This window comes from Tenebrio molitor, chromosome 2, assembly GCF_963966145.1.
Source record: "Tenebrio molitor chromosome 2, icTenMoli1.1, whole genome shotgun sequence".
Lineage (NCBI taxonomy): Eukaryota > Metazoa > Arthropoda > Insecta > Coleoptera > Tenebrionidae > Tenebrio > Tenebrio molitor.
The window spans coordinates 25,121,636-25,139,440 of NC_091047.1; the positions used below are offsets into that span (position 1 = coordinate 25,121,636).

At 35.2% G+C, this 17,805-nt stretch overlaps 1 protein-coding gene and 1 long non-coding RNA gene across 2 annotated transcripts; both read right to left on the reverse strand.

Moving 5' to 3' along the window:
- Positions 1 to 270: 270 nt before the first annotated feature.
- On the reverse strand, positions 271 to 16,353 carry LOC138122777 (uncharacterized). Its single transcript, XM_069037076.1, has 13 exons — positions 16,156 to 16,353; positions 11,529 to 12,073; positions 11,161 to 11,472; positions 10,758 to 11,112; positions 10,539 to 10,704; positions 10,324 to 10,453; positions 8,519 to 8,570; positions 3,736 to 3,912; positions 1,463 to 2,004; positions 1,085 to 1,402; positions 680 to 1,034; positions 463 to 628; positions 271 to 410 (listed from the first exon to the last, which is right to left on the reverse strand). The coding sequence occupies exons 1-13, from the start codon at positions 16,279 to 16,281 to the stop codon at positions 277 to 279; spliced, it is 3,378 nt and encodes a 1,125-aa protein (XP_068893177.1). The 5' UTR covers positions 16,282 to 16,353; the 3' UTR covers positions 271 to 276.
- LOC138122961 (uncharacterized) lies at positions 5,447 to 6,846 on the reverse strand. The gene is made up of 2 exons (XR_011156670.1): positions 5,944 to 6,846; positions 5,447 to 5,885 (listed from the first exon to the last, which is right to left on the reverse strand). It is a non-coding gene; the product is annotated as an uncharacterized lncRNA (long non-coding RNA).
- Positions 16,354 to 17,805: the final 1,452 nt, after the last annotated feature.

The window sequence follows — 17,805 nt, forward strand, 5'->3', positions numbered from 1 at the left end:
GTTGGCGTTGAAGAGTCGATTATTATTAACCCATCACGCAAAGTGAGGTTAGGTTTAAACAACTGATTCGTGATCTGTAATCCGTGATGCGTTCACAATCGACTCTTTAACTCCAACTTTAAGGAGAAATAAAAAAAAAACACCTGATGTAATTGTGCAGGGACTAGACAAAATCAAGAAAAACATTCTAACAACATTATAATTGTTTAGTTAACAATAGGGTTCCATATGATACTACATAACATATCATAATTTGATCGCTCGATATTATAACAATTATAATTTTGACGAATAATATCTTTTCAACATCTCATGAAGTTTTCTTCTAAGAATTTTTCCACTGGCATTCTTGGGAATTTCAGAAATAAATATGACACCCCCTCGAAGTCTTTTGTGGGAAGACACCTTATCTGCAATTTAAAAATCACAATTAAAGCAAATATGAAAGGATTCTAAGTTTACCTTCTAGAAATTTTTGCACTTCTTCCTCACTTAAATCGGCCTTAGGATTTTTCACAACAAAAGCCAAAGGTAACTCCCCAGCATCATCATCTGGAAGTCCGATAACAGCGGCGTCTTTGATTTTGGGATTTTTCAACAGTATTGATTCCAGTTCAGCTGGCGCCACCTACGAACCAACACATTACAAACGAATGGCAAAATTTACTTCTCGTCTTACCTGAAATCCTTTGTACTTGATCAGTTCTTTCAATCTGCCAGTTATGTAGAAATATTTTTCTTCGTCGTAATATCCTAAATCTCCCGTCAACAACCACCCATCTGAAGTAAAGGAATTTCTGGTTGCCTCTGCATTCCCGTAATAACCTTTCATAATTAAAGGTCCTTTGAAACAAAGCTCTCCCACTTGATTTGGCCCTAAGGATTTTCCTGTTTTGGGATCTCGCACTTTGCATAAGATACGAGGAAAGACTACACCCGAAGAACCGTGTCTTTCAACACCCGTAGGCATTCCTATAACAGCTAAAGTAGCTTCAGTCAATCCATAAGCTTGTCGAATAATGTTCACCTTCAATCTTTATTTTTATTAAGAGGGAATGACCGCATTAAAATTAGATCAATATACCTTTTCTTAACTGCCTCCTCTGTGTCTTTACTCAGAGGAGCTGCTCCACAACCAACATCCTTTACACTCGACAAATCATATCTATTTACCAAAGGACTCTTTGCTAAGAATACAGCTAAAGGTGGTACCAGTGGCAAAGTTGTTATTTTGTATTTTTCAATTGTTTTCAAAAAGAGATTCTCTTCAAATTTCTTTATCAGCACAACTCTTGTTGCTTTGTAGATACTACCCAAACCGACAAATAAACCATAAGCATGGAAAAATGGCAAAAAAACAAATGTACAACGACCCTCTTCTTGAGGACTAACTCTTGGATCACTAAGAAATTAAAAATCTTACATTGACTGATACTAAATAATTATCGAACAGTGAACTCACTCGCTGTGTGAAAGTTTGACCAATATATTCTTATGAGTTATCATGACTCCTTTCGGCAATCCAGTTGTTCCTGAAGAGTACAGAATAAACGCGACATGATTGTCTACATGTATGTTCGGAAGATCAAATTTATATAGAAGATGATTTGTTTGCAAACATCTTCTAATAAACGAATCCACACATTCCAGATCATTAATGTCTGATGTGCTATCTATTATTATTATTTTCTCTATGAAACTCAGTTGTCGCTTCAAATCGACAAATTTCGGATAAGTTTCTTTGGAACAGAAAATTATCTGTGGTTTCGAAATATTCAAAGAATGTAAAACTTCTGCTTTGGTGTAATTGTTGTTTATAGGAGCCACAGGGATGCCCAAATATAAAGCTGATATAATCGGAATGAAATATTCAACACAATTTTCACTACAAACTGAGATTACGGCGTCTTGTTTATATCCGGATCTTCGCAAACTTTCAGCCAAAGAACAGGTTTTGGAAAAGAGTTCTTTGTAAGAAATTGACCGTTCGGTGAATGCATCGACCTAAAAAATTATTTCATAATTGGATTTACTTGCAAAGAGTGTTCTGTATTCTTAAACACAAAAGTTTCTTATAATACCTACGTAAAAATATAACAACTTTTCAGAATTCCACAAAATCCACTTTAATTAGTTATTATTACTGAACTAACTAAACTACTAAACTAACACCAAACCGTCTTGAAGTTCCCAAGTATGTACTATTATTATATTGGGTGATTCAAAATTATCGTGGATAAGTATGGCAACTATGTATGATGTACGAAAATTTATGTGGCAACTGTGTGGGTAGGATAAAGTTGACATTTCTTTCATTCTTTGATAGTTCATAGTGAAAATTGTCAAATCAACGTGCAATGCCATAAAAAAAATCAAATGCACGCTTATGAAATGTCATAATAATGTCAACCACACAGTTGCCACATAAATTTTCGTACATAGTTGCCATACTTATCCACAATCATTTTGAATCACCCTATATTCAGAAAAAGGAACAATTTTTATCTAACTGAAAGTGAAAATATTAGTTTTACTCATTAATATCGTCGATGATAATAATCATGCCACTTATTAATTTATAGGTGAAAGTCTATCGTCTAAATACTGTAAATAATGAATACGCAAAAACTTCTTTTAATACTGAAAATGTTTTAATTTATTGACAACTTCAGTCAACTTTTTAAATCTAAGTTATGCATTGACAGGTATGAAATGAAAATATTTGCAATGGTGTCGATGTTATTTGTATATTTTGCTTTGATCGCTTCGGCAAAACCATGCCTAAGCTCTGCAGAACAATCAGCCTTCACCATTCATCAGCTGACAGATTTAATAAACTTATGCCAAAAGCTATTTCAAAAGATTTGTTCAATATAGAAGAAAATGCTCTTCTCAAAAATTTAAAATTTGACCTTTAGTGGTATTAAAAAAATTAAGTTACCTTGTTATCTTGCAAACAAATGAAGATATAAAATCGAAAAAATTCCAAAATAAAGAAACTTAACTCTATTCAAATCTCAAGGCATTCAGGTAAACCGTTTTCAAAATGATTAATTATTTCCAACATGTTTAAGGAACGTATCTTTTTTCTAATAAAAGTAGAAAAACGAAATCACTCGTTAATTACATACAGGGTACGTGTGTTAATTTTAACCAGTGGAAGAACTCGCCAATTTATGAAACTTTTCTCTATAACATTTTGCAAAATTCGCAAAAGTTTTCCAAGATTTTTTGCCCCCCAATTTTTACCAAATGAGTAGTTTCACGCAATTCGCGTGAACGAAAGCTTTGTCTTCCTCTCTCGCACTGTAAATAACTATTCCTTAATGATAGTGGAATTTTGAGGTTTTCGATTGTCTATTTGTTAGCTTTGTTCGAGTTAAAACCGTTCTAACATTATAAAAATAAACTTCTATTATATAGGGTGAAAAATAGATTACTTGGATTTCCCCCTGGTTTAAAACAATATCTTATATAAACAAAAATTGTTTAAGGAGTGCGAGATAAAGACAAAATAAAAATACGTTATTATTATCATGACTTGTGCTTCTATAAAACCGGTTTTTGTTATCTTTTTTATTTAAAATTCAAATTTAGAATTGGAGGGAAAACATCAGGTGACAACCAAGATTATGAACAAGTATTAAAATATTTTAAATTTTATTATTTTACAATTAGGTGGTCATGTGTCAAGGTCAACGAGTACAACTGGTCGCTGAACATGATAAAACTTACCATGGCTTCATCTTCCACGCAATGTGTCAATAATTTATCATAAATCAATTTTCCAACCGACACGTCGGGAATAGGGCCCAGAGGAGGAAGTCCTTTGATCACGTGCGTATTGTCCTCAATCATTCTGCTTGCACCGTACCACGACAAGTTCTGTAATGTACTGTCTATTCTAGATAGCTATCTTCAGGTCATTGAATGAAGCGGTCGTAATAAAGGAGGGGATAGTAAAATACGATACCAAATCCACAAACAAATATTTACTAACAAACATACCATACAATATAATAATGCGACGGATTTTCTCTTATTTAAGTTGTCTTTGAACGTGCCATATTTTGGTGCAATTTGTTGTTGAAATTACATCGCCAATATACAGGATTTATTAAAATATGCGTTGAGAAAATGTAATCAGTGATCCTAGAACTCATTAAAACAATGTATTTTCCTATTTACTATTTTTTCGAAAACTTAAATTTATACTCAAATTTCGTTCGAAAAAAGTTAACGCACAAAAAGTAAATACGACAAAGTCCCAGGCGGATAGGCTTTACAAACGCAATTTAGTCACGTCCTTCTCCTGCATGCAGCCGTGTTTACAATTCATTAAAAAGTTGATTTCTCGTAATAATTATTATTGAAAATGGTACAGTACCTACTCTAATCGGGACATGGGGAAGATCTATCAAATGCTAAGGGCAAGTTCCCTGTGCACATACATAGGTATCTTTCTGAATGCTGTCCAGCATTTAAGAAATTATGGTTCTTTTATCATCTTATCAACCGAGATCGAGGCCGTTCAAGATCTCGCCGTATTTTGGATTTGGAGCCTGAAATTCTGCAAGCCATTGAGGAAGAACCGAATGGTAGTTGCCGACTACTTGCATTACGAATGGGCGTTTCCAATTTTACAATTTGTAGGACGCTGCACGAACGGGGATTACTGTTTTCTCAATTTCGTTGTGGGTCGTAAAATTTTATTGCATATTATGAGCGTTTAACGGGCACAATTGTTGAGTTTGAAAAGGTTGGAAAGCGGCGCGTGCCATATTTAGGTATCCCTGATAGAAATATTGACTAAAATCATAAATTACACCAACAAAGAAACAGTTTACCAACCACTTACAGTCTTCCGCGAATTACTTTATCTGCTTTCTTTGTCAAATAGCTGGATAGGGTTCAAAGATATTTAAAATATTTTTCTGAGGTTATTTAACACCCTGCCATAAATTACCAGGGTGGAGTGCTTCAAGATATGTTTCTTTGTTGATGTGATTTATGATTGTAGTCAATATTTCTGTTAGGAATAAATACAGGGTGTCCCAGAACTGGCTCCCCAGAGAAAACAGGCATGTGCCGACAACAAAAAAGACTCTAAATTGACTAAAATAAATTTTCTGCTAGCTCAAATTACCGAGTTACAAAGTTTTTAATTTCACCAATCCCGGAAGCTCGTCCTCAGGTATTACTAAAAAATCCGATCGGTTGCTAAACAACAATAAAAAATCTCTGATATCGCACAAATCAATAAAATGTTTGGGCAACTGGAATTTTGACGTTTTCCGATATAAAAATTCGTTGACGTTTATCTGTCATCAACATCAAGACTTGACAATTGCAAAATTCGAAATCAAGGCCATCTGAATCAAAAAGCTACGCTTATAAGCGTAGCTTTTTGATTCAGATGGCCTTGTTCGAAATAAAACAATAAAAATGGCGATTCTAAAAAGAACCATTTATTTAAATAGGTAACAATGTTAAAGCAGATGTTCGAAATGACCACCATTCATTTGTATGCACAATTGTGCTCTACGTAACAAACTTCTTGTAGTAGCGTTAGTTATCATTTCTTCAGTAACTGAAACAAAGCCTCCTGAATTCAAACTCTCAGATCAGCCTCTGAATTTATGGGCCGCCGATAAATGATTCAGATCTGGAGACCTGGCAGGCCAATGATGCGGTCCTCCTCGACCGATCCAGCGCTGTGGATATTGGTTATCCAAAATTTCCCGAACGTTTCTGCTAAAATGTTGGAACCAGTCATTTATGCGATAAGCAAGAGGTACAATTTCAAGTAAATCAGGTAGCTCTGTTCCAATGAACTGAGCATATCTTGCCCCCGTTAATCTTGCGGGGAATTCAAACGGTCCAATCTAGAGCCTGGGATTCGGAATTTTAACAAATGGAAGGATCCACCACGCTTATACTTACCAAACGATCGCCCAATAGCCCAGCCCACAAATTAACAGAAAACCTATGTTGAAAACCTCTGAGAAATTATTCTCTTGGATTTTCCTCTGTCCAGATATGAAGGTTGTGATAATTGGAACAACCTTACCGGCAAAATAGCGACTCATCAGAAAACAGTATCCGTGACAAGAAGTGTGAAGCATCGTTTTGGTTTATTAACCATAGATAAAAGTCTCGCCTAATTGGATAATCCTCTGGCAGAAGATGTTGTACTCGTGTATAGTGGTATGGATGCCTCCTATTATCAGCTAGAACTCTCTGCACCGAACTCTTGGATAAACCCATTTCACGAGAAACTGTTCGAATACTCCGGGTGCCGTCTTCCTCAAAGACATTCAGTACGGCTTCCTCGTGTTCGACAGTCCTTACATTTCTTGGAGCACCCCTAACTTCTTCTTCGAACTGGCTGCATCTGACCCGTTTCTCGACCCCCGTTTTGTCTTTGTGGAAATTGTCACGGTACAACCTTACTGCTTCACGTGCATTGTTCCCACATCGCGCAAAAGTAAGAATCATATCTACGTACTCAGAGGAAGAATACATGTTAAATGATACACTTGAATTAAATATCGCAGCGAAATTCTATAACAAATGTCAAACTGACGTAAACAATCATTCTAATAAATGTAGTGGACCAAATCAAATGGACAGAATTATAGAGGTTTACGGATAAAAAGGAAACCTAGGCAACGCAAAATTGCGATTATTCCACCTTAATGATGCTCAACTCTAATTGGTCAACTTCAGAATGTCTTTTCTCGGTTATCATTTGAGATAGGACTTTTTTTCTTTAAAATACACGTTAATATATTCGCCCTAAGGCTCCCTTTTTTCTCTGGGGAGCCAGTTCTGGGACACCCTGTATAGGTACTGTAATGATTTGAATACATTACTTTTTCCGCCAAATATTTGAACCTGCGCAAACGGTAACAAATGTGGTCGTGATCGTCATCGAATCGGAGGAGCCCTACGTTGTGATTTTCTTTTGGCGGAAAAGGTTCGGAATGCAAACGGTGAGGGTTCCAGTTGGAAGAGTGCCGCAAATAAAACAAACATGTGAGGGACGCAAAATACCTTTTATTAAAAATGTCTGTAATAACTTTGATGAAAAAGAAATTGGAACGAATACAAAGGACAGAAATTAAGTTTAACGAAGTACAAGAAATTAACTAGTTGAGTACATCACAAAGATAAACGACAAGATGAATGCAACAATATTTCAAATAACAGAAAAACGGGCACATGACAGACAAAATGACAGTTTAAAGCTTGCAAAACAAGTAAACAAATTATAAGACAGTTATTACAGACAGGGACGGATGAAAAACCCTCTTCAAAAACCGTATCCCAGGTATTACTCATATTTTACAATTCGATTAATTACAAAAACAATGTTTAACTCGGAACTACGCGGTCAAGGTACGCCTTCGGGAGCTTAGAGCTGGAGGTAACAAACTTTCGGCCACGAGGGGACTCAGAAGAATTATCTGAATCATCTTGAAATCAAGCGACGTTTATAGATATTCGGGGTATTAATGAAAGTCAGACGATTTCGCCGACCAAGTAAGAGTGACAGAGCGTCTCGGGGTTGTACGATTAGCATCACCAAACAGCATAAGCGAATATTTAGCTCCACCGTCCCCAACCAACCGTTTCCGGACAAAACCCCGAAATCTCTATAACCTCGACGGAAGCTTCACGAAAACATCCCGCCGCCGCAGATGCGAAGACCTAGGTCCGTCTCCGCTAACGGCTTTAAATAACCGTAGCTTCCACAGAAATTTACTAAACAAACCCCACGACTTCCTGATTGTCACCTAGCTCCCACAGGGGCGCACTTACAACATTTTACTTTAACTTTTCCGAAATCTAGCAACAACACGAAGAAAAAAAACAAACGGGTTTAATTCTATCGAACAACGCGTAACATTAAACGATGCGAAAATTCAACACAACAAAGCGCAACATTAAACAGTGATCAAATACACAAACAAAACGCAACATTAAACAAGGATAACATAAGCAAAAACAAACCGCAACATTAAACAATGAGGAAATAAAAGAGAACAACACGTGAAGTTAAATAACGATAAAATAGAACCACTTTAAATGGCACAAATGGCAGTAAACAACATAAATCGCGAATACAATAATCGCTGGTAATGTTAAACAAAAGAAAATGGTGGGTCGAGTGCCGTTAGAAAATGTTAGTTAAGAACAAAAACAAAATGGACGCACGCGGTTCGGACGACGGCTCCGTATTTTCGAAATTACCAGATCGCTAAAAAAAAAAAACCTCCCGGGTGAAAGATAACACTTAAAATTAACAAATGGGCGCTTCTTAAAGAAACAGCATGCAACAAAATGAAATCTACAACATACCCTTACCACGTGGTCCTGGCCTCAAAAACAAAACACAAAAAAAAAGGCAACGAAAGTGGGATAAATTACCCAGGTGAATTAAAACGTTAAATTCCTCACGGGGACACAAAATATCTACCCGGAACGGTAGTGGAATTGTTCAGGTTTAACTTACAAATTTGAGGAACTTGGATCGCTCTTCGCAAGGTGTGTTCGTTTCGAAAAAACTAAACAAAAGTGAGCTACCCCCGTCAACCACCCGCGCGAGCCCGTTTCATCCCCCGCTATCTTTCCGCTCGTAGTGCCTAGTCTAGCCGCTAGTACCTTCACATTTGGCGCGCTGTTGTGGCGGTACCGGAAATTTAAATTTAAATTTTAAACTGGGTCACTACAGTACTATACGTTCCATTTCCAAGCGTAGTAACACCAGAAATTTTCGTTATCTACAACACGTATAAAAGCAAAAACTGTTGTTAAGTTTTGCGTAAAATCAAGAAAACATTTTCTTTCTGAGTAGAGTGAGACTGAGTACAGTATGTACTGTAGATAGATGATAGGTAGTCTTGGTTTACTCAATTTTTTTCGATCGCACGGTATAATCACCTATATCATACAGAAGTTAAGCAATCATAGAAATATATATCTAGGATCTAAAGAGATACAGGGTGTCTCAGCTAATACTTTCGAGCCTAATATCTCAGTTATTTGCCAACGGATTTTAATGAAATTTAAAATTCAGATATTTTAGACCGTGAAGGTTCAATTAGTAATAATAAAATTACCTCAAGTTAAAAAATGTAATTTTAACACATGTTTCCTTTATCTAAAATTATGCGCGATTATTATTAAATTGTTAAACATTAAAAAATAGCGGTCTACACAAACAATTAAGTAAATCACTTGTCTAATTCAACGAAAAGATTAGATTTTGTCGTTAAAAATTTAATGTAAAATTTGAAGGCATTTGAGCAGTTACCTTTTGAAACAATTGATGATTGCTAAGCAACATTTTGTACACCTTTAAAGGCGGCCTTACACCAAGGCAACAATTGGCAACATGTTGCCTGCAACATTTTTTAGTAATGTTGCCGGTCATTACTAAAAAATATTGCAAGCAACATGTTGCCAATTTTTGCCTCGGTGTAAGGCCGCCTTAACGTCTGTCAGAATTGGGCGCGCTTTATTAGAAACGTCAAATTGTGAAAAGAATAGACTACAGCGGCAGAAATTTTAATATTGTTGAAAAAGGAAAAAAGTTTGCCTATGGAGAGTGTCGTAAGAACTTCAATGACACAGTTCGTTTTCTCGTGGAATACTATCCAAATATAGGCTTTACAAAATGTAAGGTTAAGAGAGTCGTCAATTTATTTGAAGACACAGGAAGAGTAACTAAATTACCTTGCTAAAATATCCCGATAGTGTTTTAGTTCTTTATGGAAGAAATGAAGAATTAAAGCATCCAGTATAATAAATTACGTCCAAATGTTGTCTTTAACTTTGTAAGTGTTTGTAAAGTTACCAAGATAAACGTCAAATATGTCACCTGAGCTTCTGCGAAAAGGGATGAGCAAAATTGCGCGTTTGTTTCATACGCGTCTACGGTTTTGCATTTACAGCCACGTTTAACAGTTTTTTGCTTTTTTCTTGCAAACCAGACGTCTTTCAAGGACGAGTTTTTCCCTACAGCATTTTTTATTGACGATCAATTTTTTTTATATAAATCTTAATTGATTCAACATTTTAAAAAGGCATGTAAAAATTACGTTTTTAAGACTTGGGTGATTGCATTAATGGGATTTTATTCTTCACCGTCTAAAATATCTGCATTTTAAATTTCACAAAAATCCGCTGGAAAATAACTGAGTTATTACGCTCGAAAGTCTTAGCTGAGACACCCTGTTTAGATATTTATAAAATTCACATTTTTTCAAAAATAGATTTTAATTTATCGAGCAACAAATTTTACAATAAAAAGTTTACAATTTTGATTTGAGCATTTGCCCTAACAGTTTTCTCAATTCACGACGCAAAATTTTTCCACTTGGATTCTTGGGAATTACGGGCACAAAAACGACACCTCCACGTAGCCGTTTCTGAGATGAGACTTTCTCTGAAATTTTAATAATTTTTAATTTAACATACCTACCTACAACTTGGCAAGGTCATTTGTTAATACATATTATTTTTTATTATACCTGCCACATATTTTATTATGTCATCCTCAGTTAAATTGGACTGTGGGTCCTTGACAACAAACGCCAAAGGTAACTCCCCAACGTCTTCATCTGGCACTCCCACAACACCTACATCTTTAATATTGGGATGGTTTAACAAAATAGCTTCCAACTCAGCTGGCGCTACCTGCATTTAAAACAGTCATTACAAACTTGTACGCAAAGCGTTGAATGTCTCACTTGAAATCCTTTGTACTTGATCAACTCTTTCAACCTGTCGACAACGTAAAAGTAATTATCTTCGTCGTAGTATCCCAGATCACCCGTCAAGAGCCACCCATCTGAAGTAAAAGAGTTCCTAGTGGCTTCATCATTTCCGTAATATCCTTTCATAAGCATGGGACCCTTGAAACATAATTCTCCTATTTCGCCGGGACCTAAAGATCTTCCAGTTTCCGGATCTCGCACTTTACAAGACATATAAGTTACCACTCGACCGGAAGAGCCATGTTTCTTGTCTCCAGCAGACATCATTATCACACCTAAAGTAGCTTCTGTTAAACCATAACCCTGGCGAATCAAGTCGATGTTCAACCTAAAAATTACTGTTATCAAACAAGATAAATTGTATTTTAAGAACCACCTCTTCTTTACGGCTTCTTCTGTTTCTCTACTAAGGGGGGCAGCACCACTAACAACTTCCTTGATGCTTGACAAATTATATTTTTCGACCAAAGGACTTTTAGCAAGAAGCACTACCAAAGGAGGAGCTAGCCATAGATTTTCGATTTTGTGATCTTGAATTGCTTTGAGGAACAACTCTTCTCGGAATCTTTTAATTACCACGATTTTCTGATTTAATACTAGTGCAAAAAAGTTGGTAACTAGACCATATCCGTGGAAGAATGGGAGAATTCCTAAGAAAACATCCGTTTTTATCGTGTAACGTGGATCGCTGAAGTTTGAACAAATGTTAGAAATAAAATTGGTATATTTCAAAAAATGTCCTACATTGTGTGCATATAGCGAACCATAAGATTCGAGTGAGTCTGCATAACACCCTTTGGCAGACCTGTGGTTCCTGAAGAGCACATGAGGAAGACTACTTGTTTGTCAGGATCGAATTCTGCCACAGGAAATCTATTCATCATGGGATAGCCTTTCAAACTGGTATTAATAAAACTGTTGAGTGTTTCCGCGCCATAAACTTTATCATTGCTATCGATTACTACGATTCGTTCAATATATGGAAGTGTTGAATTTTTCAAGAAAACGTATTTTTGGGCGACAGCTTTTGAACAGAATATAATTTTTGGTTTAGAGATATTCAAAGCATGAGTTGTTTCCAGATCGGTATAGTTGTGATTTATTGGTGCCACTATGGCACCAACGTACATACATGATACGACAGGAATGTAAAATTGTAAATTATTCTCGCTACTAACTGCAACGATTGTGTTTCTTCCATATCCATTTTTCAGCAGACTTTCAGCTAAACAACAAGTTTTCTCCAAAATTTCTCTGTAAGATATGGATTCTCCAGTAGCAGCATCCACCTGAGGAAAATATTAAATTAGTCAGGGTTTCAAAACAAGTAGACAAATTGAAAAACAGAAAAGAAAAATAGTTTCATCGTTAAAATTGTACGTAGTGGTATTTAATTCTAAGGCCCAACATTTAGCAGCTGCCTGGCAAGAGAAGAGGAAAGTTTTTTCCACTTCAAAGACCATAGAGAGTTTTCTGCGGAGATTTTTGCGAGGGAACATTATGTCATGTAAATTACTACAGAATCATATGATTCGTTAAAAATTAGTTTCAAAAAATGTTTCCTACTTGTTTCTCACTTATTTGCTAATAAGTTGTCTATTAATTGGTTATTAATTAATTATCTTGGATGTGTCTTTTATTTGAAATAAACTCTGCTAAAACTATGAATTGTTAATTTAGGCGTAGAGTGTTCAATCAGTCACTCTTCCAAAAGTACTGTTTCTGCAATAAATAAAAAAATGATATAGAGTCATTGATTCCTGGTCTGGCAGCGATAGTGAACAGACGTGTTTAGCAAAAAAGTGCAGAGATTACTAACGTAAACGGCGACGAGTGAGTGAGGGGTGATAAGCAGAAGGCAGCGGGCATGAAAGAGAGTGCATGCCGAAATCGCCGAAAGTAAGGAAAGAAAGTAACAATAGAGAAAGAGAAGAGGTTTGGACATCTGAAGAAAACACGAACCCATTCAGGAAGAGTTCCAGAAGGGGACGATTCCCAAGTAGAAGCGAAGAAGAAAATAAAAGCAAGGAAATGGATAAGGAAATGAAAACCATGATTAGAGAGATAAGAGAGGATAAGGTGTGAATAAGGGAGGAAAACAAAGTACCAAGAAAGGAATTAGCGGCAGTGAGAGGAGAAGCGGGAGCTAAGGAAAGAATTAGCGGCAGTGAGAGAGGAGATGAGAGGAAGAGAAGAAAAATGGCAGGCGGAGGAGGCAGATTGATAGAGGAAAAGATGGAACAAAGAGAAAAGGTGAGGAAGAGTAATGTTATAATAATCGGAATAGGGGAAATAAGAGGAAATATAGAGAGGGGGGTGGAAGAATGGAAAGGAGAATAAAAAGTTGGCAGCAGAAGAAGAACATTATGCTAAATAAGAGTAAGTTGAAGGAGAGAAAAGGTGAGAGGATGTGTACAACGTGTCTCAGAAATAAGTACATTAATTTTAACCAGTAACAGTTCTCGTCAAGAACAACAAAATTTTTATGTATCATTTTTTCGAAATATAATTTTCATTTCAGTATTTCCCCTCAGAGGAATGTTGGAAAGAGTGGAAGAATCATTTCGTCGGCGCCGTCATTATTGTATTGACAATAACGGCGGTCACTTCGAACACTTCTTGTAATGGTTAGTGATTACTCTAATTACTTCATAAGAATTTTTACGGATTAATACACTAATATCAGGAGACATTTTGTCATTATTTGGGTATAAGCGATTCATTAGGGTCAGTTTACAATATTTACTACTAAAATTGTTGTACCATATGATTCTCTTTTTTCTCTTCCACCCTTATCATTATAGGTTACAGCAACGGGCGCAGCAATTAACCACAAGAAACAAGTGAAAGTTTTCTTGTATTTGTTTTTTGTTCTTCGCTTATCGGCATCGGCGAAGCAAGTAATCCCCATAGGCGGGTAACGAAATTTGTGCCAAATCTTTCGATCATTTTAATTGGATAACTATAAGGTTTAGGAAATAGCTATTTGTGCTCCCAGGAAACGACCAAAATTGAACTTTTAGTATTGAAATATTATTTCCGCTCTTAGTAGGAAATTTTTCACTTTTCCTAACTCAAATTAGTATTACAATGTTGAAGTTTTCCAAACTCTAGTAGAAAAAAATATATTTAAATACATTCTTACTATTAACGAGTTCTATTACCAGTTAAAATAGGTAATTAATGTGTACTTATTTCTGAGACACGTTGTATAGATTTGACGATCGAACAAAGGAAAACACATAAGAAGTTAAGAGAGGTGGCTAGAGAAGAAAGAGATAGAGGAAAAAGGGTGAAAATAGGATACAGGAAGATACAGATAAACGGGGAATGGTTTATATCGGATGAGAGAGAAGAAAACCTGAAGACAAACCGGCGAGAAAAGGTATAAAGAAAAGGTGAATAAAGAAAACGGAAACCGGAAAAGAAGCACAAAGGGGAAAGTCGCTACCGAAAGAGAACGAATGGAAAAATTAAAGGGCAAAAAGGGAAGAGCTACCGGGTGGAATAATAAGAAGAAGAAGGATGCATGGAAAGAAAAGTTCTATTGGGGGGAGTGGGGTGCACAGAGAAGGAGAGGGGTGGGGGATACGGATGAAAAGGTTATTTTTGGAAATTTTTTAAAGTGTTATTTTATGTTTAGTTATGTGTATATGCATTGTAATTAGGAATCCGAAAATAAAGCATTCGTTGTTGTTGATATAGGCCGGGTTGTATAAAGCTTAGTTAACATCGTGTCAGCTAACAACGCGTCAAGTCGGAAATCCGCCCATTTCATTGGCTGATTCAAATTCATTATTAAACATCACCCAATCAGATCGCTTGACATTATGTTAACTTTAACAACGAACTTGACATCGCTTTATACAACCGGGCCATAGAGTCATTGTCACTGTTCTATCAAGCGTACACAATATATGTAATTATTGCTGTCTAATAGGTCTATTGTTGTATTCAATTTGGAGTCGTTTATGGCTATCTCTTAAAGCACTCGTAGTTTAATAGATCTCTAAGAAAATTTTTATCAATATTTCAGTGTATTATTGTGATTTACACCAAAAAACTTCCAATATTAATCTTCAAACTCTACTTTTTAACATATGTTGCAGATGTAGTTGCATCCGTTACCTTGAATTTGCAATTAATACAAAATTTCCTAGAATTTGAAAATTTAATTTTTTTATTTAAAAATTAAAACAAGGGTGCAAATTCTAAAAAATAACATAAAAAACTTGTTTTATAAGGGCATTGGCGCACTCGTTCCATACAAAACTCCCCTACGGGTCATTTTCTATACCTGGAACTCGTGCGCCAAATCAACCCTTATAAAACTCGTTCTTTAATATACTATTAAACAACCTTTCAAATTATTCACCGATTATTTTTGTATGTCATTTGACGCCATTCTTCTACTTCAAGTTACGTCTGATAAGAAAAGTGTTATGAGCATAACATTCGACTTTGTATTATGAACTGTTACTTGTTTTTAATATAATTAAGTAAAAAATGCTAAATATTATGTAGAGACACCGGTTTAAATTATTACCGCTGTCAACAGGTGTAATGTTTTCATTGCAATCATTTTTATATTCGAACTTGGTTATCATAAACAGAAAAAATGTTTACTGCCATTATCCAAAGGTTAAACTTGGAAGATTTATTTTTGATAATCTTGTACATGTTAGATAAGTTGTTTGCCAATCTAAGACACAATGTACTTTTTTATTTACATTTCCATTATAAGGGATTATTACATTATAATATCATACAAATTCACCCGATACAACATTTGATAATGGTTAATAAATGTTCTAATTATTTTAAAAATAATACAACAGAAAATGGACAAAGACATAATTAACATTAAAGCATGTCATGAAGCATTTTACTCATATTGTTTTATCACATCACCATCCAACTGTCGCATGCTCGCATGATAAGTACCTACATAACTATTTCATTCGTCAGGTACCATTCCAGTTAATGGTTCCTTATCCATAACTGAATAATAATTTGTTTACACAAAAATATTCATGTCAACAAATTACGCTCCAGTTTTCTTTTTAACAACTGACATCCGTTCTAATAAAAACCCAAATAAACTGTCATTCTAGATCACCAATTAATTATTTTCTCCCAAAGTCAGTTTCAAAAACTCACCACAACAACCTTTTATTCTTGTAAGACAAACATTGGAAATTTCCAAATGACTAATGCAAAACATACCCATAATCTTCGCGTTCTTTACACTTTTAAAATTAATTTTTATCTCAATGTTTATTTTAAATATTTGCGCTACAATCTTCAAGGCCTGGCGATATATTATGTTAATAGTAAAATGTGTTATAATGTCAAAAGTAGAAATGCTCACCAACGCTGCATGTTTGTTGGGATTAGTTAGCAAACTGTCGTAAATTAATTTTCCTAGCGAAAGCTTTGGCAATGGTTGAAGTGGAGCAGGTCCGTGGATAACATATTTGTTGTCTTCGGTGGGCATTACGCACAGTACAGGCACAAACAGCACACAATAGTGGTTCAATGTTTAGAATGCTATCATTAAATTATCAGCTGGAAAAAAAAATACAACATGGTGGGGATAATACGTTCGGTTCACATTTCTTATCTGTACACAAAAATTACAAGATTGCTGTCATTTACTTTAATTTTTAAAAAGGTCTCCAACTTAAGGAAATGCAAATAGAAGACTCAGAATACAATGAACAGGAGGTGGATTGTTATGTACAGTCGATGGACAAATAAAACTGGGACAAAAATGACAATCACATAAATTCAAAATTTACAAATCTCCATCGTTTAATTACGGCTTTATCACAAATAGGTTAACTTTGGTATGACATATTGTATACACACTGACAAATATATTGACAATTCAATAGTCGGATTTACATAGATTAAATTTTAAGTGTCCCAGTTTTATTTGTCCATCGACCGTACCTACGTAACAAACATTGCATGTTAAATTCTCAATTATTTCTAGTGGTTGTTGTTTCTCGTAATTTGATTCATAGAGACACAGTAGAACTTACTTTGAATGGTAATCAGTTTATTCAGTAGATAATCACTGCTACAAGGTGATCAAGAAGGACTGTTTGAGTTGGTAATACTGAATTTTATTTTTAAATGTTACAACTGGAGGAACGCAAAATGGGGAACACTTCGAGCATTTCCCATATTTAATTTTTAGATAATTGTTCTGAATTTCAAGCTTAATTTCTTTTTACCGTTAATTTTTAATTTCATAACCTACCATTTTGTTGTTGTTATGTTACGTCAGACATCGGTCAAATAAAGCAACAAAACACACCTACATACAGTCGATTGCAAAAAAAATCGAGTAAGTACATCAAATTTTCTATAGTTTAATTAATTCTTCTTGTTGCCAATTTTGTTGTTACCGAGACAAGCAAAATGTCAAAACTTTTCATTTCTTACGTTAGACATAATGACATTCCTTGTGTCAGACGTAACCTATTTGAAAAAGCATGCCATTAAAAGTCAGAAAACCCTGTTTTACATGTGCTAAAAATAGGAAAACTCAGTGCTCTTGATTTTTACGATGTACTCGATTTTTTTGCAACCGACTGTATATAGTTGCACTGTTGCAAATAGCCGAATAAAAAAATGTTCTTAACTGTATTACCTACCAACTCAAATATAGTTCTTCTTGATCACCTTGTACTTTAATCGTGCTGTAATAACTTTTTACTAGCAGGAACACATCAGACTTCACCGTAATTATTTCAATTAACAGAAACTTCAAGAAAAATTATTATTGAACTTTGGTAATGTGACATTTCTTAACTGGTATTTGATTTTTTTTTTGTACTTTTCACCTTTAACACAGTCATCATTAGACTCAAACCGGTTTCGAAAAGGAGTTCTTTTCTATACCGGTTTCAGGAACATTTAGTTACATTTTTAATGTTGGCAGTGACTGATAGTGAGTAGTGGCTATGGGCGCACTCGAATTCCCGTCTGACTTATTTCTTGTCATAAAGTA

Bases quoted from the DNA above. Each gene is read 5' to 3' on its own strand.
- LOC138122777 (XM_069037076.1), bottom strand. From the start codon at position 16,281: ATGCCCACCGAAGACAACAAATATGTTATCCACGGACCTGCTCCACTT. The intron at 12,074-16,155 runs GTGAGCATTTCT...TATTTTCCTCAG, and splicing joins CCAACAAACATGCAGCGTTG to GTGGATGCTGCTACTGGAGA. The intron at 1,035-1,084 runs GTATATTGATCT...ATAAAAATAAAG, and splicing joins GAGGAGGCAGTTAAGAAAAG to ATTGAAGGTGAACATTATTC.